This window comes from Tachysurus fulvidraco, chromosome 10, assembly GCF_022655615.1.
Source record: "Tachysurus fulvidraco isolate hzauxx_2018 chromosome 10, HZAU_PFXX_2.0, whole genome shotgun sequence".
In the NCBI taxonomy this organism is placed as follows: domain Eukaryota; kingdom Metazoa; phylum Chordata; class Actinopteri; order Siluriformes; family Bagridae; genus Tachysurus; species Tachysurus fulvidraco.
Genome location: NC_062527.1, coordinates 23,555,433 through 23,582,235, shown reverse-complemented (window position 1 = coordinate 23,582,235; position 26,803 = coordinate 23,555,433). Strand labels below are relative to the sequence as shown.

Sequence of the window (26,803 nt, the reverse complement as noted above, 5' to 3'; positions counted from 1 at the left end):
TTTTCTTCATATTAATATCAAACTCAAACTTTTAATTCCAGAGTCTTTAAGGGCTCTGATCCCTCAGTCCCACTGCTCGCCACAGAGGTGTGTGTTATTACATCAGAATGTGCTGAAAACTAGGAAGCAATTTTAATCTTTCAGCATAATTTTATTCATATTTCTTTAGATTATATTCCCTGGTTTTATGATAGAATTTGCTCATCTTCATATTTCGATTACAAAAATAAAACTTTTTTTTGTTGTTTTCTCTTGCATATTTTACTTAATGGCATAGCAGTGTTAATTTAATTGCTTGTTTAATTTTACTCACCAAAACCTCCTCTGATATTTGTTTCTGAAATTGAGTGCGTGAATCATTAATTCACTAATTAAATGTTAAAATGATAGATTTACTCAATAAATAGTTTCAGATAGATATGCTGCACTACAATACATCACAGTTTTACACAATGTTTACACACTTATTGTAACCTAATTTATATTTAGTTGATGAAATGAAAATAGTTTAGTTGATTAAATTAGTTCCAGTATCTGCCAAGCAAAACAAGCCCTAACCCTAAACCCACTACATTAGCACCACTAAGACCAGTCGCAGAGTCAGTTCACAACAAGATTTCTCTACTTCATATGCACTGTTATGACACTTATTTAAAATACATCAATAAGAGGCCAGCAAACCCAGACCATGTTAAATATGAATACAAACACAAGGCATTGTAAATAAGAGTGATGTATTTTGCACAAAACTACCACGATAACACAGAGCACTTTTCTTGGATTGTTTCAGAAATTCTGCCAACACTCCACAAGAGTTTTCCAGACATCATGTCCCTCCTTTATATTTCCATCTTATGGGTCTGTGCCTGTGTGGGTGAGTGACCAGGTTCTACAACACCAACAAGACAGAAGTGTCCTTCTATTGAATCAAATATCACAACAGTGTTTTGTCAAATGTTACAAATCCTGTAGATTGTAATGTTTCTCCCACAGAAAGCGCAGCTCCAGTCCAATTTACTTACCATAGACTGAGACTCCATGTTCCTCTGGATGAGCTGCGTAAAGGAAACTGTTCCTTGGCATTGAAGAACATCCAAATCGCTGATGACCGTTTCTACAAAACCTTTACAGTGGAACATGTGGACACTAAAGACACTACAAATGTGAAAGTAATTACCAGTGTTAGAGTCTCAGTCTATGGTAAGTAAATTGTTCAGTATAAAATACTGACTTATTATAGAAGTGACACTGTATGACAAAACAAAACTGGAAATTAGGAACCACATCTATTTTAGAGATGCATCAATATATTATTTAAAGTAACTGTAAACAAAAAAATAAGAAGTGCAGAGGTTTTATTTTTTTTAGAAAGCTTGTCAGAAATTCGATTAGAGGTGTGCATCACAACAGATTAATCGGACCAAATAGACAAAGGGACCTTGGTGAGAGGTGACCAATGTGATCTGGTTGAGCGACAGAGATCATGCTTTAAGAAACTCGCAGAAGATCCACCATCACTATGGGGGGTTTACACCTGGTCACTTCATGAGTTTTCTGTGATCCGATAGCTATCCGATTGTAAAAAGACCAGGTCTAAATGCCCTCTGAAAAGGTTTCGAGACGGATATAAATCCGATCGCTCAAACCACTTCAGGAGGTGGTCTGGGACGCGGTTCAGATAAAACTGGACAGGTGTAAATGAATGTGGTTGTTCAATCCACGCGTGTCGTGCATCGCGCCAGAAACAAATATGTTTTCCCACCAGCGCTGGCTCCGATCTTTCACCCAGGCGTCTCGTTGGGTCTTAAAATGCACTGCTGCCGCAAGCGAAAATGCAGCAAACAGTAAATGCTGTTTTTTGTAGCAACCAAATACACCAAATTGTGTTCCATTTCAAATACCCCGGAAATGAGGTAAAATATATTTGCATTTTAGGCGGAGTAGAAAGATCGGATTGATATCTGATTCGCTGAGACGCATTTATGTGGTCTAATGTAACTGAAAAATTTTTAACAAATCAGATCAGAAACAACACATAAAGTGACCAGGTGTAAAAAGGCCCTTTGATGCACCACAGATCACCAGCTCTCGTATTTTCCACTTCTATCTCTGTCACAGCTCACTGCAACAGAGAACAGACATTGATATAATTTAGCACAGACGTATGAACTCAGTAGGAGCCATCCAGCCTGTAGCTGACTCCAACTCCCACCACAGGAAAACTGCTGAAGTGCCAGATAACAACAAATGGTCTATATCAGGGGTCGGCAACCTTAAACACTGCGAGCCATTTGAACCTGTTTCTGACAGAAAAAAAAACACAGGGAGCCACAAAACCCTTTTGACATCTAAAATGAAGATAACACTGTATATCGTTTTTTACCTTTATGGAAAGTATAGAAAAAAACTGTAGTGTGTTGCATTTATGAAATCAATGCATTCTGAATTCTGCCGGCAAACAAAAATTTTTTGGACAGTTTGAACTAACCTTGTTTTTTTTTAAACTAACATACTAAAATAAAGTTAAATTAAATATTTATTTTATTAATCTACAGCAGGGGTGTCAAACTCAGATTCACAGCGGGCCAAAATATAAAACTGAGATAATATATATATAATCTCTCTCTCTCTCTCTTCAATGTAAAAAATAGTACAATTTTGGTGATGGTGATTACATAGGTATGACTTTGAACAAATTAGCATATCATGACGTCACTGACTGGGTCTACAACCCGTGCCTTCGGGCGCATCATTGCAAACATAATTTTGATGCTGGACAGTTTTTCCAGAACTTCGTGCCAAGTTAAAGCGGTGTCGAGCTGTTTTAATGCATTTTTTTGATGTATTATGGTGCCCGAACCCGTTAATATTATTTTATTGCTTTTGTATTAGTTGTTTGAAGAGTAAAAAAAAGGTCGGTCTTCACGCAAATTTAAAACCGGAAAGTCGGTCGGACTTAAATTGAGTCGGTCCTAAATTGACAAGGTCGGTCGGGTTACGGCAAACAAGAATATTTTTAAGGATGACCTCAGTGGTGTTCGTTTCGCAAACTTTGACCATACACTTTTTGACAAACTCTCCTTCATTAAAGGGCAGATTTTGCTGATCTCTGCTGCTACAATAAAACTCGCCTTTACAGCAGCTTCATTTTTTGATTTTGCTTTCATGAACATATTCTGCCGGAAAACCAGACTTTTTTCAGCTCCTCCGCCTTCTGGAGCTTCTGCTTTACGTCCAGGTCCTTATACTTCTCATAATGTTTCGTTTCATAGTGTCTTCTTATGTTATATTCTTTCGTTACAGACACGTTAGCTCCGTTAGCACACGAGACAAACTGGTTGTTAACGACTGTCAACAGAGAATGAGGGGCGCTTGCTGTTCGTGACTACGCGTCAATACAGTGGCAAGGCATTCTGGGATTTGTAGTATTAGCGGAGCATGCGGCTGGCCAGCTGTAATGCACATTTGATATGATCTCGCGGGCCAAATATAATTACACCAGAGCCAGAGTTTGACACCTGTGATCTACAGGGAGCCACAGCAGAAGGATAAAAGAGCCACTTGTGGCTCCGGAGCTGTGGGTTGCCAACCCCTGGTCTATATATTGTCATTCTTCATGCAGTCCAAATATAATATGAAGGCCTGTCCCAGCAGATAGTGTCAGAGGGTGAGGACTGCATATTTCATGGCCAGACGCTCCATCTTTATCATGCTGTACCTGCTCTCTAATATAAAGCACTTGCAGCTAATGTTCAGCATAGCTCAATCCCCACCTTTACCACTGGGGACAACAGGGCCCCTAGCTCCCTGTCTGTCATGTTAGTCTTTAAAAAAAAGGAGCGAGAAGTCAGGGAAATGTAAAAGTGGGCCACCACCGGGGGCAACATTTACCTCCACGAAAGCCTGTTTGCACTGAGGGGCTCCAGTGCTCAGTGCGGTGGCCAGCAGGCTCAGCTTCCCAATCAGGTGCTGAGGGATAATTGTGTTGAATGCTGAACTAAAGTCTCTGAACAGCATTCGTATGTAAGTGCCTTTATTGTTCAGATGGGTGAGGGCTAAATGAAAGGCTGTGGCAATAACATCATCTGTGGAGCATTTTGGACAATGCGCAATCTGTAGAAGGTTCGGTGAGGGTGAAAACTGGGTCTTGATGTGCCTCATGACGAGCTACTCGAAGCACTTCATTACAATGGATGCGAGTGCGAAGGGATGATAGTCATTGACAACAGAGCTGCTTAGGGAAATGTTGAATATATCAGTGAAGACATGAGCTAGCTGTTATGCACATTCCCTGGGGACCCTGACAGGAATGTTGTCTGATCCAGCAGTTTCCCTTGGGTTAACTCTGCATAGAGTTCTCCTCACGTGGGCTGTGGATAGACAGAGTACTTATTCGTCGGGGGGAGGGGTGGCCTTCCTTGCCCCTACGTTGTTCTGCACCTCAACCTTAGCAGAAATCGTTCAGTGCATCTGGGAGTGAGGCATCACTATCACAGGCAGGTGAAGCTGTCTTGTAGTTCGTGATTGCCTGTATGCCCTGCCACATGCGCCGGGGGTCTCCGCTGTCCTGGAAGTGGCTGTGGATTGTCTGGGCATGTGCATGCTTTGCCTCTCTGATGGCTTGGGACAGTTCGGCCCTTGCTGTTCTTAGGACCACCCTGTCCCCTGTTCTGAAGGCTAGGTTTCTAGTCCTCAGAGCACACACGTAAGCAGTCAACCATGGCTTCTGTGTGGTGATGGTCTTGGAGACGGTCATGTCATCAATGCTCTTGGCAATGTAGCTGGTCACTGATGCCATGCACTCCTTGAAGTTAATGGTGTCGCTGTTGGTTGCAGCCTCCCAGAAGATGTTCCAGTCAGTGCAGTCAAAGCAGTCCTGAACAGCAGGGGTAGCTCCTGCTGGCCAAGTTTTATATGATAATAATAATAATAACCTTTATTTTATTTAGTGCCTTTAAAAGTACATCTCAAAGCGCTTTACAACAGCAAATGAAACAACAAAAATACACCAGATAATATAAAGATTAAGTTTTAAGCTGAGATTTAAAAATGCCATGAGATTTTGCTTGCCTTATCTCAGTTGGTAAAGAAAGTTTTGGAGCTAGTGAAGAGAAGGCAAGTTTTCACCTGCTTCAGAACCGGTTTAGCATTAACTGGTCTGACTAGTGATCTATATTCTGGAATTAGCATAACAGAGATTTTTTGACTCTTGACACTTGAGATGTGGTCTGAGTAGCCGAGTTGGGGGCGGGGCTCCGCACAGAAGGGGGCAGGGCTTTGTACTTTGATTGTGTAAACAAGATCCAGCATGTTTTCCCCTCTCGTTGCAAAGTCCACATTCTGAAGGAATTTAAGGAGCATTGACTTGAGATTTGCATGATTAAAAACTTAAAAAGTGATAATAAACAATTCAATTCAATTTATTTGCATATTGCTTTTAACAATTCCCATTACAACAATTCCCTTAAAACAGCTCTATAGAAGTAGTGAAACAGAAGAGAAAAAAATAAAAATAAATATGAAATAATAATAAGAAAAATAAGGATAACAATAAATAAATGAATATATACAATTAATGTTTCAAATGAATTTAAAAAAGTTTAACTTCAAATTTAAAATATTATACATCTATCCCTAATGAGCAAGCTGGAGGTGACCACGGTGAGGAAAAACTCCCTGAGATGATAAGAGGAAGAAACCTTGAGAGGAAGCTGATTCAGAAGGGAACCTTATCCTTATTTGGGAGACACTCTACAGTAAATAATGTCCTTTCTACAACAGTTTATAATAGTGCAACCGAGAGCTCCTGAGGAACTAATGTGTCATCATAAACTCTGAGTTCACCACAGACCTGATTGCTGATAAAGACCAGGGGTCTCATTTATAAAGCGTGCGTACGCATAAAACTGGGCTGGAAACTTGCGTACGCCAGTTTTATCGCAAAGTTTGTGACCTACAAAAAACAATATTTGACGGGAGAATGTGCGCACCTTTAAGCAAACTTTGAGACGTGCGTACGCACATTCTGGAGACAAAGGGAATTGGCGACACAGATGGTGAGGTTGTGAACTGAAGTTAGATTGTAGAAAATATATGTGAGAAGAACGATTATAAGAATTATTAATTCATTCATTCATTTTCTACCGCTTGTCCGAACTTATCAGGCGTCATTGGGCATCAAGGCAGGATACACCCTGGACGGAGTGCCAACCCATCGCAGACTATAAGTATTAATGACATTTAATTTTCACTCCATTTCATACGTTATATCCACATTATCATGAAGATTAAATCCAACAGTGTTATTTGTGCCGATTGTTTTAGGCTATATACATTTAGTAAAATCCAAACATAATTCAAAATGTATTCAAAATAATAATAATAATAATACTCAGTGCTGCCTTACAGTCACATTGTCCACAATGGGAGCACAGGAGGAGATGGTGCGACTACATGTGATACAGAATAGCATGAAATACCCTTTTATTAGAGAACTGCAGAACACAGTGTAAAAACGAAATATTTTCGTTAATGTACATATATCATAAAATGTCAAAGTCTGCAAATACAGTCATGAAGCACAATCGTTACTCATCATCGGTCCTAACTATTACGGTGTTCATTTCAAAACCGTCATGAAGAAGCATGTGTTCACTATAACATAAATTTTCACCAACAAATTAATTGCTAGAAACATATAAATCCTCCGGTGACCCGGGTATGTAATGCTTCATGATGGCACTGCTGGCACTGTTGGAGGATTATGCCAATGGCAGAATAAGGACAGAACGAGTTTTCAGGTACCGATTTAGATTCCCTAGAGCTGTGCTCTTAGATATATGTGCTGAATTGGGTCCAGTATTAGAGAGGGCAACACGCCGGAACCATGCCATCCCAGTCCAAATACAAGTCCTCACCACACTGAGGTTCTTGGCAACCGGCTGTTTACAGCGGGAATTGGCAGACAGGTAAATTATTTATATATAAAAAAAAAAACTATGTTATCCTCAACTTTGTCTCTAAGACTTTTTGTATATGAAATAATTATATTGGAATCTATCATCTCACCCTATAGGTCTGGTATATCACAGCCATCCCTGAGTGCCATAATATCTATTTTGAATGGTATACTTAATATGCCGAAATTAAAATGCAATTTGCAGCAATGTCTGGTTGACTGCACTCATGTTGTTATAAGGGCACCATCTGAAAATGAATTTGCATATGTTTAACAATATTAAAAAGTAGAAACTAACAATTTTGTTTTTAATATAATTATAACAATATTGCTTTCAATATAATTATAACCTGCAGGCAACAGTGGCTACCCCCTGAGACGCTGGCTCCTCACCCCATTTTTAAACCCGCAGAGCTCAGAGGAAACTCATTATAAAAGTTAATAATAAAAGTTATTAATTAAATGAACAAAACCATTGATGATGAACTGATAATATTCCCAGAAATCTATTTTCAATCCGAGTGACCTGTCATGACATGATCATCCACCTGAGGGCGCCTGTAGACCAGTTTGGAGAATAAGTTTGGTCGTCATTCTCGGTGGCCTAGTGATTACTCTGCCCCTGTGTCTTGTTATCTAAGGGTGCTTTCACACCTGCCTTGTTTAGTTCGGTCGAATCTTACCAGAGTTCGATTGCTCATTTGGTGCGGTTCGTTTGCGCACGTGAGAATGCAGCATTCGAACTCTGGTGCGCACCAAAAGCGGACCAAACAAGCGTACCGAGACGTCCTTGAAGAGGTGGTCTCTGTACGCTTTCAAACAAACTCTGGTATGGTTCGTTTGTGATTAGAACACGATCCGAGATCGAATAGACCTGACTGCAAAAAGTATTGCGCATTTTAGGCTAAACCAGCATCGTTGGCAATATTTTTGGAAGATGAGCATGTCACAGTTTCGCAAAAGTAATACTCGCCTCCTCCTGAAGTGTCTTGCAATGCGTCTTTGCCATTTGCAGTGCATTAAAATGATATTTTCAAGCCGCATCCGTGCTTCATTCTGAAAATTAAGACTTTGCATAGAGTGCTGTATACAAGTGATGTAGTAGATTACAACCACCAACATAATTGCAGCATGCAGTCGTCTCTCCATGGTGTACTGTAAGCTGTATTTTCCTCTTTTTGTTTACTTCCGGAGTTTCAATGAAATTTCCTGCACGTTTATTCTGACCAATCAAGAAGCAGTTTAGGAAATACGCTCAAAGACATGCGGCCAATGAGTGATGTGGATGTTAACACATGACTGCATTTTGGTTTGTTTCAACTGGTGCGAAACAGAACGATCAGTGTGGTGTGAAAAGGAACCAAAACTGATAAAAAGCTACAATGGGTCATTTTTTGCTTTTGGTCCGGACCAAATGAACCGAACTATAGGTGTGAAAGCACCCCAAGACTTACAACATGAACTTTTTGCTCAGTTTGTAAAAAGCAGAAATAAAAAAACTATAAAACAAAGACACCAAATGCAACACATCTACTTGAAAATGATGAAGAAAAGTGTTCTTGATAACAATGTCATACGAAATTCTACAGCACAAAATAATCTCAGTATATCCCACGGTTATTTTTATCACCAGTGGCATTTATGATCTAAGCCTGTTTGGAAAACGTTTTCAAGCCTAGATCTACCAGGTGAAGACCTTATGCACAAAGAAAACAGAAACCATCCCAGGTTGGAGCTTCATTGAATAGATTACATTCACAAGGCCACTGAATTCACCATCTTTACAATGTCACCCACTCGTGTCCAACATAAGAAAGACATGAGGGAACGTTCCAGAGTGACCATCTCAGCACCTTCATGGACCCTTTGCGGCGAGAAACAGAACATCTTTTTGAAGGTGGGACATAGTGCATACACATTTCAGTCTTTTGATGGCCACTGAACCTTTCAACATGACCACTAACAAGCACATGTTAAACAATGCCCACTAGGATCCCTGTGTGCTTGCTCTGTATATGGCTCTGGATCTTTGAAGATAAGTTTTGTATTTTGAAAGATTCTGGATGGGCAGAACTTCACACAGAAAACACTGTGACCTTGAGGCCTAGGATTTATATCATGTGGACATTATGAATACAGTATTTTATGATCATCACAGTTCTCTCAGACCTTTTTGCGCACTTGCACTGTAGACTCAGTAACACAATCCTAGAACACAGTTTAAGAATTTTAGTGACATTTGTTAAAATTTAAGAGCAGATTTTATATTTAGACTCTGACCACTCCAGAGATAAAGAATCCCAGTGTTGTTGAGTGGCACTTCACATTTACTGGACTAAAAGCTCAGGAACAAGACTCTAAATTAATCACAGTATTCAGCAGAACTCTCTGAAATACAATGGTGTAAAGTCTTAAATCTGGGCAAAGATAAATAAACCATTTATAAAACTTTGAAAGCACTGGATCCAGTAGATTCCACCAGTGGAAAAGGAAGAACCATAAGGATTGTAAAAGCAAACTCTATAGCCAGAAGAGAAGGGCTTTTGTCATCAAGGGAATTAATAACCAAAAGGATCATCATACTTCAGACATCATCTGCAGAGATTGGAAACGTTCTCAAAACCACTCCATCTGTCAAATTTGCAGCTTTGTCTGGGCAGATATCTGCATCCCGCCAAACAGATCAGCGAAAACTAGAACGTTTCGGGATTAACTCTAAACACCACGTCTGTGGTAACCTAGATACTGCTCATCATTTGGATGATGCTTACACCGAAACATGATCATGGCAGAACCTGCATCCTGATATGAAGAAGAAAAAGCAGAAGAGGATGAAGCCATGTCAAATATACAAGAGTAAGCATGAAGATTGAATAAAGCTCATCAGAATGAAGGCAAGGAACTTGGACTGGGGCAAAGGATTGACTTTCAGAATAAGAAGTTGTTTTAAGTAAAATCTCCGGATTTCTGAGACTGGAATGGACATGTACCATTCCAGGAAGATGGAAGTAAATTCTGGTGCATTAAGCCTTCAGAGGTCCATCCATCTTCTACCGCTTATCCGGGGCCGGGTCGCAGGGGCAGCAGACTAAGCAGGGATGCCCAGACTTCCCTCTCCCCAGACACTTCCTCCAGCTCTTCCGGGGGATTACCGAGGCATTCCCAGGCCAGCCGAGAGACATAGTCCCTCCAGCGTGTCCTAGGTCTTCTCCGGGGCCTCCTCCAGGTTGGACATGCCCAGAACACCTCCCCAGGGAGGGGTCCAGGAGGCATCCGAAACAGATGCCCGAGCCACCTCAGCTGATTCCTCTCAATGTGGAGGAGCAGCGGCTCTACTCTGAGCTCCTCCCGAGTGACAGAGCTCCTCACCCTATCTCTAAGGGTGCGCCCAGCCACCCTACGGAGGAAACTCATTTCGGCCGCCTGTATCCGGGATCTTGTCCTTTCGGTCATGACCCAAAGCTCATGGCCATAGGTGAGGGTAGGAACGTAGATTGACTGGTAAATAGAGAGCTTCGCCTTGTGGCTCAGCTCTTTCTTCACCAGAACAGACCGGTATATCGACCGCATCACTGCAGAAGATACACCGATCCGCCTGTCGATCTCCCGCTCCATCCTTCCCTCACTCATGAACAGGACCCCAAGATACTTAAACTCTTCCACTTGAGGCAGGAGCTCTCCGCCAACCTGCAGAGGACAAGCCATCCTTTTCCAGCTGAGAACCATGGCCACGGACTTGGAGGTGCTGATTCTCATCCCCGCCGCTTCACACTCGGCTGCAAACCGCTCCAGTGCACACTGAAGTTCCTGATAAGCTTTTAGAGGTGAGCAGAAGAAAAGGCATTTGGACAGAAAGTAGTGAAGGGTCTGGATGCCATTCATCTGTTTTACTTTGATATTGGTATATGGCTTCCTCAATCCATCTTTAGCTAATAAAAGTGTGCAAAACAGTTTGGAAAAGGTGAACATAAAGTGAAAGATTTCACACATTACAATCGTAAAGATATTAAACTCATTAAATGCCACTTCAGACAATAGCGACATCAGGAAGGCAGACAATATCAGAGAAGACTTGCAATCATGCTGTTATGCCACAAAACCCTACATAATTCTACAGTGCTTTTGATCTGTATAATTGTTCTGCAAATTCTGGAGTTTGCTCCTAAGAATTTCACTCACCAAGGCACATGTGCTGTGGTGATGTGATAATAAAAGTGACTTGACATGATCTCATGAACTTTCCTGCGTGATGTGGTAGCTCAGTAAGGTGTTAAACGTCTGAATCCCAGCACCACCCAGCTACCACTGCTGTGTCCTTAAGCAAGGTTCTTAACCCAAAACTGCTCTTTTGGATAAAATGAGATAAATGTAAGTTGTTCTGGATGAGGGTTTCTGCAAAATAATGTAAATGAAGCACAAGGAGTTCACCAAAGGTTGGAAGCCATGGCGAGTTGCTTGATTTCTTCACTGAGGATTTTCCCAAACTTCTCATTTTGTGCCTTTCGTCAAACTCACCTCAGTTAAGAAGGTGGTCCTCTGTTACAGGAGGCCAAACAACAATGCAGACCCACACCCTCTTTCCATCCAGACCAAGATGTATGACTTTCTCCTTTCATCTCAAGAAGTTCATACCATAAGATTCTGGACCCTTCAAAGCAATGATTCAAAGACCAACCATGTAGACTTCTGGTTGATCTGCTTCTCTCTTGGGTAAGTGTATAAACCATTTGATCCTCTGTCTGGTCTCTTTTCCTGTTTTCATGTCAGTGTAGGTGACTGCTTGACTCCTCACAGGACAGTAAATGCTGTAAATATCTGATCAATTTGTGTGCCATCACATCACATCCTGGATCCAGAACCTGAAGACACCATCTGAGCCAACTGATATTTTCTATTGAATTCACCTAGAGGGTTTGGTGTCCACCAGAGGGTGACAACTGAATCTCTTGGAGCTACAGAGAGGGAAGATCCCAGAAGTCTTGCCTGCCAGTTTAATCCCATTTATTTTCTGTAGCATGTGTCTGAAACTTTTCTTATATAAAGTTTTTTTTCTGTCCATGTTTGTTCTGAGTTTTTGTGTGATCCCGGCCTTGTTTCGGCATGTATGACTTGTTCCATGTCTGTTGTACTGTATCTGTTGTTACCTGGTTAAGATTCTGTATTTATTTTTGTCTGCCATTACTGTTCATGTCCTAAAAATATCTGATTTACTTAGAATGACTACAGGTTTGTTCAGGAAATTGTTCAAAAGTAACACATCTTAAAAAGTAAAAAGCAAAATAAGCTTTCTTGAAAATGTTCTGAATATACAGTATCTGTATACTTTTGGAAACCCCCTTTGTGGTTTATTGTCTTGTAAACTGCAGGATCGAGTCCGCTCTCATCACTGAAGTTCACTCGGTCTGAAGTGGGTCTGGAAGCTGTGCTGCCGTGTGAATGGGGGTCACACAATAAAGCCATATCTGCAACGCCGTATATCCAGTGGCAGACTTTCAGAAACATGGTGTTCGAGCGAGAGGGTCCTGATCAGTTTCAGGGCGAGGCTTACAAAAATCGTGCTGACGTTCCAGAGGGTGTGCTGGCGAAGGGGAACTGCTCCCTGCATTTGACTGACATCCGCTTTAGTGATGCAGGAATCTATGAGTGCTATCTGGTGGTTGGGAAGACAGATAACAGGAGGAGGATCTTCATCCAGAGTGTGCAGCTCTCTGTTCTCGGTGAGGCCTCATATATGAGTACATTTCATTTATTACTGTAGGATTTCGACTAATAGCAAAAATTGACAGAAAAATGTTAATTTGCTTCTTTGTCAATTTGAAGAACTGCCAAGTCGATATTTTAGACAGACAGAAGTGGAGTAATTCACTGTCTTCTGGTTAAATACACAGTCTAAAAATTTTCATATATTAATTGATAGCCACATGTATATGATTTAATAATACAGTCTACAGTCAAGAAGTAATTCATTACAAGACATCAGGGATTTATGTCATAACCCCATACAAGGGCACGAGAGTTTTATATAAAACATTTTATTAAGGAATTTTCAAAAACAAATATTTTCTTACACAAAATATTTTCACACTGTTAGTTCAGTACAGAGTCGTTTTATTTATTGAACAAACGTACATTATGTACAATATGTTACTTCTCCTTTCTTGGCACAATTCTATTTGATTACAGTAAAAAAAATCTCCTTTCACATGTCATATCGTGTACGATTGTTTACGTGACTAGTAAAATGTGAATGTGAAAAAAAAGATGTGAGCTGGAAAACTTTCACACCAAATAAAAACTGGTGGAATGTTTAGGAATGTGATTTTGCTGGGGTTTAAACAATCATGCAGCATGTATCAGTTATTCACAAGGACATTTTCTCACACAGCACACAACAGTTTCTTTTTAATCCAGTTCTTTTAACAACAGTGAGATCAAGATTATTTTTCCTGACCATGAAGAATGAACCCATTTTCTGTCTCAATGAACAGATCACAAGAGCTCTCAGTCTGTGGAGATGGGGAAAGACCTGACCCTTGACCTGTACACACACCAGGCACAGACTGTGGTGTTCCAGCCCTCCAACAGTACTGAGTGGAGAGAACTGTGGCAAAGACAGCATAGAAAGGAGGATCTCAGGTCTCGGGTGGAGGAGCGAAACGGGAAACTTCTTATCAAGAACGTGAGAGAGAGCGATGAAGGACTGTACAAAGTGATGGACAGCGAAGGACTCGCTCTGAGCACCGTGAAGGTTTCTGTTGAAGGTAAAACACATTTTAGTGAATAGAGCAGACACAACAGTCCCAGAGTCCAAGATTCTAAATAAATTCTGGACTCTGATTGAACAGCAGCTCTGACAGTATGACAGAACGTAACATTTGCCTTATGCTATTTAAAGAGAGATAAAAAGCAGAAGCTGGTAGATCTGTGAATATTTCCAAATTTTAATTGTACTGTATTTATAAATGGCTTAAATACTATGGCCTGTTTTTTTATGTAATATATAATAAGTCGTTTTGTTGAATTGCTAAAAAACTTGCAGTTACACATGAAGTTACAGGCAGTTATACTGTAACTTCAGGATGGTATCAGTTACGCCACCTAACTTTGTGTTAGGATGATGAAAGTTCTGTAAAATATATTGTTCATTTTTATAAATGATAAAGTGAAATATCATTTATTATATTATTTAAATTAAAAGCACAGACTGTATACTGTGTATATACTGTATCATATAATCATTATAAAATCCTTAGATATTATTATTTGTTCTGTTATCTAATTGTTGTTATAAATTCTTCTTCATATGTTTTCAGAACCTTCTGAACCCACGAGACAGAACATGGTGGAAAAACAGTTGTATTTAGGTTTGTGAGAGAACAAAGAGTCTATTAAAGAATTTATAAAGAATCACATTTCTCATGTTTATGATTTTTGTTAATGATACAACATCATTAAAGGTTTATTAAAGGTGACATTAGAGACGTTTGTGTTCAATAGATTCACATAAATATTCACAAATACAAAAATATATACAAAACAAATTTTAAATATTATTTTTAATTTATTAAATTTGTATTGTTACTTCGTCACTAACATTTTTTTCAAGGCCACATTGTAAAGTCCTTGATTGATGATGTAACATTGGGAATAAAATGTAACTGCTATATAGCTGCTGATAGGGTGCAGAATTTTTAATATTATAATAAATGTAGAGTTAAAAGGGAAACAAAATAATATATGCAATAATAATATGCAGGCAAAAATTAGGCTGCTTTCAGTGTTTTACTTTTTTTTTTTTTTAAATGATTGGGATGATGCCAACATCTCTCTCTCTCTCTCTCTCTCTCTCTCTCTCTCTCTCTCTCTCTCTCTCTCTCTCTCTCTCTCTCTCTCTCTCTCTCTCTGTAGAAAGCAGTGTTGGAGTGAACTATCCCTCTCTCCCTCTTCCCTTTCTCCTTGTCATGCACCTGTATCTACTCTGACCCTGAAGTTTATAATGATGATGATGCTGATGATGATGTTGAGGTGATGAGCCTCAGTCGTCTCTCACCAGAGTCCTGCAGTGGCTCAGTAAACTACAGGGTAAACGGCGCTCTCTCAGGGCATCAGGGAGCAAGTGCACTAGAGGAAAGCGCCCTAACCCCTTATGTGCTCCGGAGGTGTCGTGTTGTGAAACCTGTGTTAACAATCGATTTGTTTGATATTCAAATCTTAGCTTCATTTCACGCTAATTTCAGTTAGATTATTAATATTGATAATAAGAACAGAAGCAGAATTTAAATAATTCTGCTTCTGTTCTTATTATCAATATTAATAATCTAAGAGTATTTACATTAAACATCTACAATAAGCATCGCATTAGATAAAAGGTTTCTGTCTAAAACTGTAAGGCTTCTCTTCATATAATTATTATATCTTATTATCTTATATATTATTAAATGTCTTAAATGTATTAATGGAGCTTTCTTATTTATTTATCTGATTAAAAATTCCTTATTTAAATGTTTGTGCTGAATCCTTTCTAATCACAATAAAAAACTCCCAACTATAAAAATCTCATTCTGTCATTTCTCCAGAAATTCTACAGGATTTCTTTTCTAGTAAACTGAGAGAAATGAACAGTGTGTGTTGTGTAGAAATGCTCACAGTAAATTGTTCAACATAAATAATTTTAAAAAATGTATTATAATTATTAGTATTTATTATTTATTTAGATTTTTTTTTCTAATTTCAAGTGATCTTATATCTGTGAGTATTTAATATGAAATGTTTAAACAAATTGCTCTGAAATTTCCCCCAATGCCAAAACCACTGTAGGGATATACAAAGGTCCATTAGTTCCTCAGGAGCTCTCGGCAGAAAGGACATTATTTCCATTTACACTATTTACTGTAGAGTGTCACCCAAATGAGGATGAGGTTCCCTTCTGAGTCTGGTTCCTCTCAAAGTTTCTTCCTCATGTCATCTCAGGGAGTTCTTCCTCACCGCCATCACCTCCGGCTTGCTCATTAGGGATAGAGATAGATATATAATATCTTAAATTAAGTTAATCTATTTAAATTAATTTTAAACTTTAACTGTATATATTCACTTATTTATTTTTTTTATCCATATTTTTTCTTCTTGTTCTTCTTCGTCTTCGTCTTCTTCTTCTTCTTCTTCTTCTTCTTCTTATTATTATTATTATTATTATTATTATTATTATTATTATTATTATTTATTATTGTTATATTTCTTTTTCTTTCTCTTCTGTTTCCATACTTCTGTAAAGCTGCTTTGAGGCAATGGGAAATTGTTAAAAGCACTATAGAAATAAATTGAATTGAATTGAAATTGAAAGGTCAAATCCAAGAGAAGATCTGATAAAGCAAACCAAGGGTCAAGTTACACAAATCCCACAAGCCTTTATGTATTATGTATAAAGGCTTAGAACTAATTCGTTGCTCACAAACACACACAATGTGAAAATTAAATCAGGTCAAGAATTTTTTCAAGAAGTGTATTCAGGGTAGACGAGGGGACAAGTTTCCTGAATTATTATTATTATTATTATTATTATTATTATTATTACTACTACTACAGAAACAGAAACCACTCAGATGCTGCAGCTCCTCCATTATCATTTAAATCCTTATTAAATTGCAGCTCTATAAATGTTTTATAGACAGGTGAAGAGGAGGAGGATTCACACAGGTATATCATTTACTATACAGATATACAGAATCCTCCCCGTCACCTGTCTATAAAACAGTCACCTGAGGATGCACAGTGTAATCATGAACTGTAGGTGTGTGTTATATGTGGAGTGAGATTGTCAGGGACATGGGGATAAAAACAGGCCCAAATGCTGGATAGCTAAAATAAACTGATTTATTAAATATAAATACAAAACAGGGACAAGGACACGTGACACAGCACATAAACAAACCCACGTGGCCAAAGTCCGGGCTGGATCCTGACACCGATACTGAGTTCTTGGAACTTCACTCCCAAATCCAGAAGGTGATTGACATTAATCCGTCACTAAATAATAACTGTAGGTTATAAATGCTTACGACACTGTCAACGGTGGTTTACAGCAGAAGCTCATAATCTTTATACAAATCATACTGAATCACAAGAAATGTTTTTCCATCTCTAAGGTAAAGCTGAGTTGTGAATTCTTCTTTAGTTTGATCTAAATCTGTGGTTTGTACTGTCAGTGGTTCAGTGTTCTATTTTAGATGCCATATGTTGTGGCTCATTTAAGAGCCAAGCGACATTTTAGGAACAGGCTGCCGCTTCATGTATCATGAGTATCATGAGTCTGCAAGACCGATGATTATTTATTTATTATTTCTTTTGCTCATTTTTAAGTTATCTTCTGATTAACAAGTACTGTCTGTGTACCTGTCTGTGTTTTGGCTGATTTCTGTTGAAACTGGGTTAGGGTTAGTGTTACCCTAACCCTAACCCTAACCCTTAGGAGAGCTATCCCTTGACCTTGGACTCAACGCATTACACACCTAATAATCCACCCAATTCCAGTTAATGCTCAGATTCATCAGTGTATTAAAGACAACTCCACACGTTTGTATAAAAGCTTTCCGTCTTTCTACATGAATGATTGTGTGCACGTGTTATACTCAGTCACGTGTTCATATGTGAACTGAAAGGTAGATTACTGTGTATAAAGTTAATCAGCAGAAATGGTGTAATGTAGTGATAGAGCAGGATTTTTAGCTCCTAGCATTGTTTAGTGAAGGCTGATAGGATTTAGTTCTCAGCAGTTAGTTCAGGTTGAGTTTATGATGTAACGAGTCTCTTATTAATCTGATACTCAGTAAAAACACTAAAACTCGTATCCTGATCCCTGTAGCAGTGCTGAGAAAAGAGGAGATCTTATTCATCTTAATATTAAATGTTAAATAAAACATGGTTGTATTCTCTGTATTTATTAGTTTCTGAATCACCTCCGTGGGTCACGGTGGCTTAGCGGTTAGCACGTTTGCCTCACACCTCCAGGGTCGAGGGTTCGATTCCCAACTCCGCCTTGTGTGTGTGGAGTTTGCATGTTCTCCCCGTGCCTCGGGGGTTTCCTCCGGGTACTCCGGTTTCCTCCCCCGGTCCAAAGACATGCATGGTAGGTTGATTGGCATCTCTGGAAAATTGCCCGTAGTGTGTGAGTGTGTGAGTGAATGAGAGTGTGTGTGTGTGTGTGTGCCCTGTGATGGGTTGGCACTCCGTCCAGGGTGTATCCTGCCTTGATGCCCGATGACGCCTGAGATAGGCACAGGCTCCCCGTGACCCGAGAAGTTCGGATAAGCGGTAAAAAATGAGTGAGAGAGTGAGAGAGAATGTTTGACTGCTTTAGAGGATTCAGCACAAACCTCCTTACTTCACAAATTTAATGTTAAAGTGAAGGATTTACTCAATAAATAATTACAGACAGACATTCTACACTACAACACACTGCAGAGTAAAACAATGTTTACTGTTAATTTAAATCTAATAAATGATTAGTGATATTAGTTTTGTGTACTTTCATGACTTAAAAGTCATCGTCAGAGCTTCAGTTAAAGCAGTTTTATTAAGAGCTGTGTGTGAAATCAGTCAGCTGTTCTGTCACTTTTATTTATAACGTGTCTCCGTTTGTTTGTTTCAGAAAATCTGCCAACACTCCACAAGAGTCTTCCAGACATCATGTCCCTCCTTTATATTTCTATCTTATGGGTCTGTGCCTGTGTGGGTGAGTGACCAGGTTCTACAACACCAACAAGACAGAAGTGTCCTTCTATTGAATCAAATATCACAACAATGTTTTGTCAAATGTTACAAATCCTGTAGATTGTAATGTTTCTCCCACAGACAGTGCAGAATCTCTGGTTACTGTATCAGCTCCAGAGGGTTCCACAGTCATCCTGCCGTGTACACTGACCGGACTGTCTGGCCAATCAACACATTTCCGGTGGTGCACTGAATATGTGATAGCGTTTGAGCAAAGCATGTATGGTAGCAGGGTGAGATCAGGATATGAAGGACGTGTGGATGTTCCTGTGGAGGAGCTGCGTAAAGGAAACTGTTCCCTGGTGTTGAAGAACGTCAGAATCACTCATGATCGTTTTTACAAAATGTTTTCGGTGGAACTCAGGTACAATAGGCGACCTAGCATATAGAGAGAAATTAACAGAGTTGATCTCTCAGTCTATGGTGAGTAAAGTGTTCAGTGTAAAATATTGACTAATTATTGAAGTCACAGTGTCTCAGATAACAGAGCTGGAAATAAGGAACAATAACAACATCTATTATAGAGAGGAATCGATACTTTATTTAGAGTTAACAGATGATGTGTTAGAAAAATACACAAATACAGACATAAATAAGACACAGACAATATTTTATTTGTAGAAAGTTTGTCAGAAAGGTTCAGAGGTCATCTGGGTGAGATTAGAGATGTTCATCAGGACTGAGATCCTGCAGCAACATTTTTCACACACGAGCAGGAGGTGTTCATTCATTTATACACGTGGATGTGAGCAAGATGACGATGATGAAGATGCTGTAGTTCCTCCTCTGTCTGTTTCTTAGTCCACAGAGTGTCACATGGTGTCAGATGCTGGTATCAGACCATTGTTCCAGTACATTTAGTGAACACCAGTAACAGTGCTAATGTATCTCTGGTAATGATGGTGTTAAATAATATCGCTTTGTAGATTATTGAACACAGCAGAATAAATATAAGACTTTCTTTACTAAAAAACGTTCATCTAAAACTCAACCCACAGCATTTACACTATTACACTTTACACCAGGGGTCTCGAACTCAAATTTACAGTTGGCCAAAATATAAAACTGTGATAAAGTCACGGGCCAAACTGAATATTTATTGTAAAATTAACTGTAACTGATATGTAATGTTCAAACTTTTTCACATGGAAACAAACTTTAGTTTTGCTTAAACACAACCAGAGCTTGTTATTACAAACACATAAGAAATTACATTTGAAATAAAAGACACATCAGTGATGTTCACTTCTTATTTAGATAAATAAAATAAATTATGACTCTCACTGTATCATTTTAACTTACTTTTTGAAGTGGATCTTTTTTCAAAACCAACAACAAAACAACCAAAAATAATAATTTCATTCAATGAAAATCCAACTTTTCGACTATTAACGGTTCATGACGGAGTAGAAAAAGTGCATAAAGAAAACATTGAAACTCAGTTTGTTAGACTCTGTTTCATTTCATAGTGTTTCGGTTCATAGTGTCTTTATGTTATATACTTTCGTTACAGACACGTTAGCTCCGTTAGCACACGAGACAAACAGGTCTGTCCTTTATATACGTGAACAGATAATCTGCCTCCCTCCTGTCCTGAAAGCTCCTATTGTCCATCTTTCGTTTGGACATTTTTGTGGAGGGTGAATTAACTTGCCCGATGTGACTGTAACATGGTTGTTAACGACTGTCAACAGAGAATGAGGGGCGCTTGCTGTTCGTGACTACGCATCAATACAGCGGCAAGGCATTCTGGGATTTGTAGTATTAGCGGACCATGTGGCTAGTCAGCTGTAATGCACATTTGATATGATCTCCTGGGCCAAATATAATTACACCGAGTTTAAGTTTGACACCCCTGCTTTACAACATTACTATTATATCCTTTATCATGTGGGTGAACATTTAGTTTCTAACAAATAAATAAAAATCTTTTCTAACAGTTTTTTTTTTACCTCATCTCTCTAGTCTTTTGGAACTTAACAGCTCAAGAAGGTTCCACAGCTGTCCTGCCGTGTAAATGGAGCGATCTGCCTGTCCAAACACCTCACGTTCAGTGTTTTATCAATTCTGCGATTGTGTTTGAGCGAAAGGGTAAAGAATCGTTTGAGGTTTGAGATTCATATCAGGGTGAAGGATATGAGGGTCGTGTGGACGTTCCTGAGGACGAGCTGCTTAAAGGAAACTGTTCCTTAGTGTTGAAGAACGTCAGTGTTACTGATGCTGCTGTCTACAGAAACTCTTTGTTAGTGAAAAACAAAGAGGAAACACGCTTGGTTCAGACGGTTACTTTCTACGTTGATGGTAATTGGATTAATTTCAGACGATACTGAGTACGACTCTAGCACATGTTCCCTTGGTGTCTATGGATGAGGAACTTCTCTATTAATCATCATTGTTTTATATTTATTTACAACAGAGCTTGCTCGAGATTGTCCGAAAGGTGATTTTATGTGTTTAGCGCTCTCTAGTGGCTCTTCAATAAAATCTACATATATCACGTGTTTATCAGACATTTAAAACAGCCACCTGTTTATTTCCCAGTTAAGAAGCTTTGTCATGGATTTGTTAATATATAGGTTATATGTTGTTTCACTAAATGTAGTATTTATACATTTTACATAATACTATATTATATTTGTAGTCATAAAGTAAATGTTTTTATCTGTAGAGAAGTGAAGAAGTGAATGTGTCTAAAATTCTTCTTTTAATTTTTCCTCCAAAGCAAAACCCCAAAAAAAGGAAGACGTAACACCAGCTCCGTCAGGTGAGTAAATATTAATACCAATCTAAATTAGTTAGAAATCCTGCCACTGCTGGGCCCTTGAGAAAGACCCTCAACCCTCCCTGCTCCAGGGGCACTGTATCATAGCTGCCCCTGCACTCTGAACCCAACCTCCTTAGTTTGGGTATGTGAAGAAAAGAATTCCACTGTGCTGTAATGTATATGTGGTGATAATAAAGGCTTCTATGCCCCGTTCTATCTTTGATTTTTTTCAGATAAAAAGTTTATCATGTTTTTACCCAGACTTAATATTATTATATAAAATCTTAATAAGAATAAATAATTTGTCTGTTTCCAGGTGAAGCAGGAATAAATTGCCCTCAGCCTCTGATCCTCATCATGTCCTTCATCATGTGTTTGCTTTTCTCACGTTGAGGAAACATCGGTGTGATCACGAGGACAGAAACTCCTGTGAGCCGAGAGATTCGCCTTATAAAGTACAGAGTCCATTTTACAAAGAGAAAAGCAACAAGGATAATTTCAATGTTCTTCATCTGTGAGGAGAACATTTCAGTTTGATGCCCAGAATAAGCTGTGATGCTGAAACACCACAAGATCAGCAGACCAGAAAGATTCAGCATTACTGAGAACACGATACATGATTTATTAATTTTTTATACATTATAATCTTTATTGAAGATAAGATTCATTGTTTGATTTCACTGATTGTCTCTGAGACTCTCAGCCTTCCTTCACTGACCCAAAGACACTCCTTATTTTTACTGCTTTACTGTAAACTAGAGTAAAGTTCATCTGTAACTTTGGAACTGAACCTGAATTATGGTAATATGTGATAAAAGTGATAAAAGTACTCTGATAATGAGTTAGAGTGTTTTAACTTGGGCAGACGCACAGACCAAACAAACCAAAAGAAAAAAAGTTTTCAGTTTTTATCTCCTGATGTTTACGTGTAGATGTAAACCAAATGTGACAAACTGAAGATTCAGGAGACCAGGAATGTTCTGTAGGAATAAAAACAGTCGTCATTTTGTACTGATGTGTACGTGCAAAGTAATCACAGCTAAGATAAGAGAAAAGTGTCAAATCAAGAATGAGGATAAAAACAGAATGACCTAAAAAAACAGACACATTATGAGTGAGTGAATGATCAGGATTAAGCAAAGACCTCTGTGCTAATCAGGCATATACATCTCTACACATAAGGGCAGGACATATTTAAGGACATATGAATATCATATTAAATGTAGGCTTTAGGCCTGACACGAGTCAATGTAATGCTAGTTTTTTCTACCTGAGCTTGTTTCAGAAACACAAATACAGCAACAGTGAATCTTCACATAAGCTAACAGGAGGATGGCAAAGAAAACCTTCAAACACAGTACAATCATTTTCTTTGCACAATGATCCATACAGACTGGTCAGTGCTGCTGTTGTGTCTTGTAGTGTTTTGTTTTGTCTGCACTGTCTTTTGTCTCACACTGTTTACACCAGGTTACACAGATACACTTCATGTGTCTAGGACTAACTTACTCTCAGTCTTTAGCTCTGTGTTGTTCTATGTAGCTCCATGATCCTGTAGATCGTTGTCCTATTTCACTGTGAACTGTGTCAGATATTTATGGATCAAATGACAATAAAAGCTTGTGTCAAATGTAAATAAAAACAATCACTCTCTTGCAAATCATTTAAATGTTATGTTTGATTGAATGTCATAGAGACGACAAATCAAATGTTGACTTTGTTTTGGGGAAAAAAGACTGGATAAATTGTGTAATGCTAAAAAAAACCTTGTGATCTCACAACTAATTAGCAGGTCTATCAAGTGTGACGCATTGAGCGTGACAGTCACTCATTTGGGTCTTTTGTCACGCTCTCACGCCACACATTGTATTTATCACACAGAAAAATTTACCATTTATCAGATATTTAATAAGCCGCAGTGCTGTCTGTATGGAACTGGGCAGGAATTAAGCGAGTCTCCCCTGGAGTTCTTAGTTGAGCCTGACACTTACCAGCCAATCAAAAAAAGAAACTACACAACAGCTAATCAGAAAATAGCGTTATTATATCTGGGTAAGATTTAACGCAACAACCAATGAAAAAAAAACAGATCCTGGAATTGTTCATCATCGTCCTCGTTCACCCACAGAGAAAACCACTGGAGCTGCGAGCATCACTTTGAGCACAGAGTAAGTCATGATCTCCTGTTGTCCTGTTGTAATGACACAAACAATGACATTGTGACTGCTGTTAGAGACGTTTCCCAGATAATCAGCAGGAGTTTGTCATCAGTGTCTGTAACTTAGCCAACAGTTTACAGCATGTTCTCAGACAACACCTGCTCAGAACAAGTAGTCTAGGCCGGTGGTTCTCAAACTGGGGGCCCTGAGAGAAACTGGGAGAAAATATGTCACTCTTGCATATATTAATAACTTGAGAGCCCTGAATTAGGTTAATTGGCAACAGATCAATAACATGATTGAGTATAAAAAGATCATGTCAGAGTCTTTCAGAAGTAAAGATATGGAGGGCCTCTTTGGAAAACTGCATGGGCAAATAGAACATTCCCACTTTGGGGATTTCAGCATCTAATGAACACAATATCATTAAGAAAGTGCACAAAGCCCAAGGCCGAGTATTAGACCGCATGGTGGTGATCTGTGGTCCTTCAGGCAGCACTGTGTTAAAATCAGATATATTCTGTTGTGAAAATCACTGCTTGGGCTCAGGAACACAAAACCAGTAAACCCAGTCTGATGCTGCATCCACAAGTTAAAACAAGTTAAAACTTTACCCTGCAAATGTAGCAGATTACTGCTCTATTTCTCCATCTCATTTTTACTAAAGTTGATTGGCAGTGGCCAAAGTTCATGGGTGGTGCTTATAGTATAGTACAGTAGGAATGGTTGGTGGGAAGGAAAAAATTCCTAACGTTCTATATCTCTTCCAGGTTATTTGGCACTTATGCTTGTGGTGTGGGCATCACGTGGATGGTGGAGTTGGGCCAAGTGTGGAAGCTAAACAGTGAAACTTTTGGCTAAAGAGGCAGACAATTGTACGTTTCCCTCTGTAGAACACTGTTGGTCTGCTTATTTATACTTTGTTTTATAAGCGCTCCTTCCTCATGTGGCTGTGAACATGTGAGCTTAATAGCTCCGAATCAACATTCAAAGTATTTTCCTGGTTAGAAAGTTAGCCTTCTAAATATTTGTTATGAATATCTTTGTATGTCACATTACTTTCACTTTTTCTCCTTTTGTATTTAGTTTTGCAGTTGCTAAATGTAATTGTTCTATGTTCAGTTATTTGTTAAGCCAGACTGAGTGGCTGTCTTTACAATTTTCCCTCCTCGCTCTCTGAAGCTGCGCCTGGGTGTGTAAGTACACGTGCAAAACTGTATTTTAACTAGTGGAACTTGTCTTAGTGATTTAGATTTATTTCCTCTCCTTTTGTTTATTAGAAGCTGAGGATAGACAAGTGGCTGACTTTACAGTGGTGGAGTTTCACCTCATTTATCAAGTAAAGACTTTACTGTTTGTAATTATTTATACAACTAAGATTAATATGTTATTATTATTATTATTATTATTATTATTATTATTATTATTATTATTATTATTATTATTACAGAAACTTTATATTATTTATGAGGTGCTACAGCTCGGTCAGATATCTGTAGAATCCTTAACAGTGCAGTAAATGATTTATTGTACATAATTTATGGACATGGTGTAATTATAGAAATTGTACAGACAGTGCGTTAGAGTGAAAACACAAAAACCCTGTAGAACCTGAGGGACAAAGACAATCTGAAATGTAAATATACTGCACTGTTCATCCAGCTTCTTCAAATGACTTCCTTTCATTAAATACGTTCGTGTGAGTATGAAAAGTTTAAACATAAACCCTAGGCAAGTTTTACTGGTGTTGTGAGATACTCGTTATTCCAGATCTACAGTGGAAATTCACCTCTATTTCTGGTAAAGGACAATTCATCCTTCTTTCCATTACTACAGGAAAAGAGAAAGTAAAAGCTAACTGCAGTCTGTGGTTGTAATACGACACTGTTAACATCGCTGGACAAAAGAACATCAGCAACTGTGGATTAAATCTTAATATTCAAGGAAATAATTATCTTCTATCTGTAAGGTAAAGCTGAGTTTTAAATTCTTCTCTTTGTTTCTCTAAATCTGTGGTCTGTTCTGTCAGTAGTTTAATGTTCTAGACTCTGCTCTGTGTGATAAACACAATCACTGATCCTTTATTCACACTGATGGACCTTTTCTCTAAGAGCAGATACTTTATTTCAGAGACACGATTATTTATTCAGAGGGAGGATTAATGTTAAGGTGATGAACATCCACCTAATAGTTTGCATCAGGATACTAGTATAACAATTATTATATGCTTTACATGTTTCAAAGACAACACAACAATGGGTTAGCATTCATAAAAGGTTCTTAGAAAAAAACGAAAAAAAAAAATCTATTTATTTTATTTATTCCTCACAAATATTACCATAAATTACAAATAGTATCATCTTGTTTTCAGTTCCTATAAAATATGGAGAACGACCTACTTTACCCTCATGCATTTCTTTCATTGTCTGATAAACATAATGTTTCCTGCTATAAACTGTGAACCAACATCCTGGTTTGGTTTATAAGCCTTGAGGCATGCATTAGACTAGTTCACAGATGGCAGCTAAGTGCATAAAATTTTACATAGAAGCTTTAAATTTATTAATTTGGAGACTTTGTGTAGTTCAACAATCAACAGCTTTATTGAAGTGAGCAGCTCGCTCAACCAGAATGTCATCATCACCTGGACTTCCTGCTACATGACATTAGCCTCCATTAACATCATCATGCCATTGTGCCTTGGATTTTTCTGCCTTATGAGTAGCCTACAGTCTCTGCTGTGTAGCTAAGTTGTCTTTGTTTCCACCAAAAGTCACCACAACAGGACAGACAGTCAGTTTGTGTTCCTCTCATGGAAATACATTGGGTGTGTGTTTGTGTGTGTTTATGTGTGTGTGTGTGTGTGTGTGTGTGTGTGTGTGTGTGTGTGTGTGTGTGTGTGTGTGTGTGAAGGGTGTGGGAAGTGTGTGTATGTGTGTGTGAAGGGTGTGTGAAGGTGGTATGTGTGTCTGTGTGTGTGTGTGTTTGTGTGTATGTGTGTGTGTGAAGGGTGTGTGAAGGGTGTGTGTGTGTGTGTGTGTGTGTGTGTGTGTGTGTGTGTGTGTGTGTGTGTGTGTGTGTGTGTGTGTGTGTGTGTGTTTGAAGGGTGTTTGGTTTTGTCCACTATGCTGTTGGCTTTTCAGATGCAGTGTGTGG

The 26,803-nt window shown here is 38.7% G+C and overlaps 1 protein-coding gene across 5 annotated transcripts in view; it reads left to right on the top strand.

The window, feature by feature from the left end:
• The window catches only part of LOC113651470, a 50,053-nt gene that overhangs the window by 1,177 nt on the left and 22,073 nt on the right, over window positions 1-26,803 (top strand). Inside the window, exons 2-6 of one of the 5 annotated variants that reach the window (XM_047819941.1) lie at window positions 791-874; window positions 12,325-12,675; window positions 13,447-13,719; window positions 14,272-14,322; window positions 14,867-15,247. In XM_047819941.1, coding sequence (XP_047675897.1) covers window positions 791-874; window positions 12,325-12,675; window positions 13,447-13,719; window positions 14,272-14,322; window positions 14,867-14,940 — 833 coding nt within the window. In that variant the 3' untranslated portion in view covers window positions 14,941-15,247. Of the gene's footprint in view, window positions 1-790; window positions 875-11,221; window positions 11,669-11,752; window positions 11,894-12,324; window positions 12,676-13,446; window positions 13,720-14,271; window positions 14,323-14,866; window positions 15,248-18,805; window positions 18,866-25,509; window positions 25,617-26,803 lie in introns of those variants that run through there. The other 4 variants (XM_047819939.1, XR_007144200.1, XR_007144201.1 and 1 more) reach the window with 4 other exon arrangements.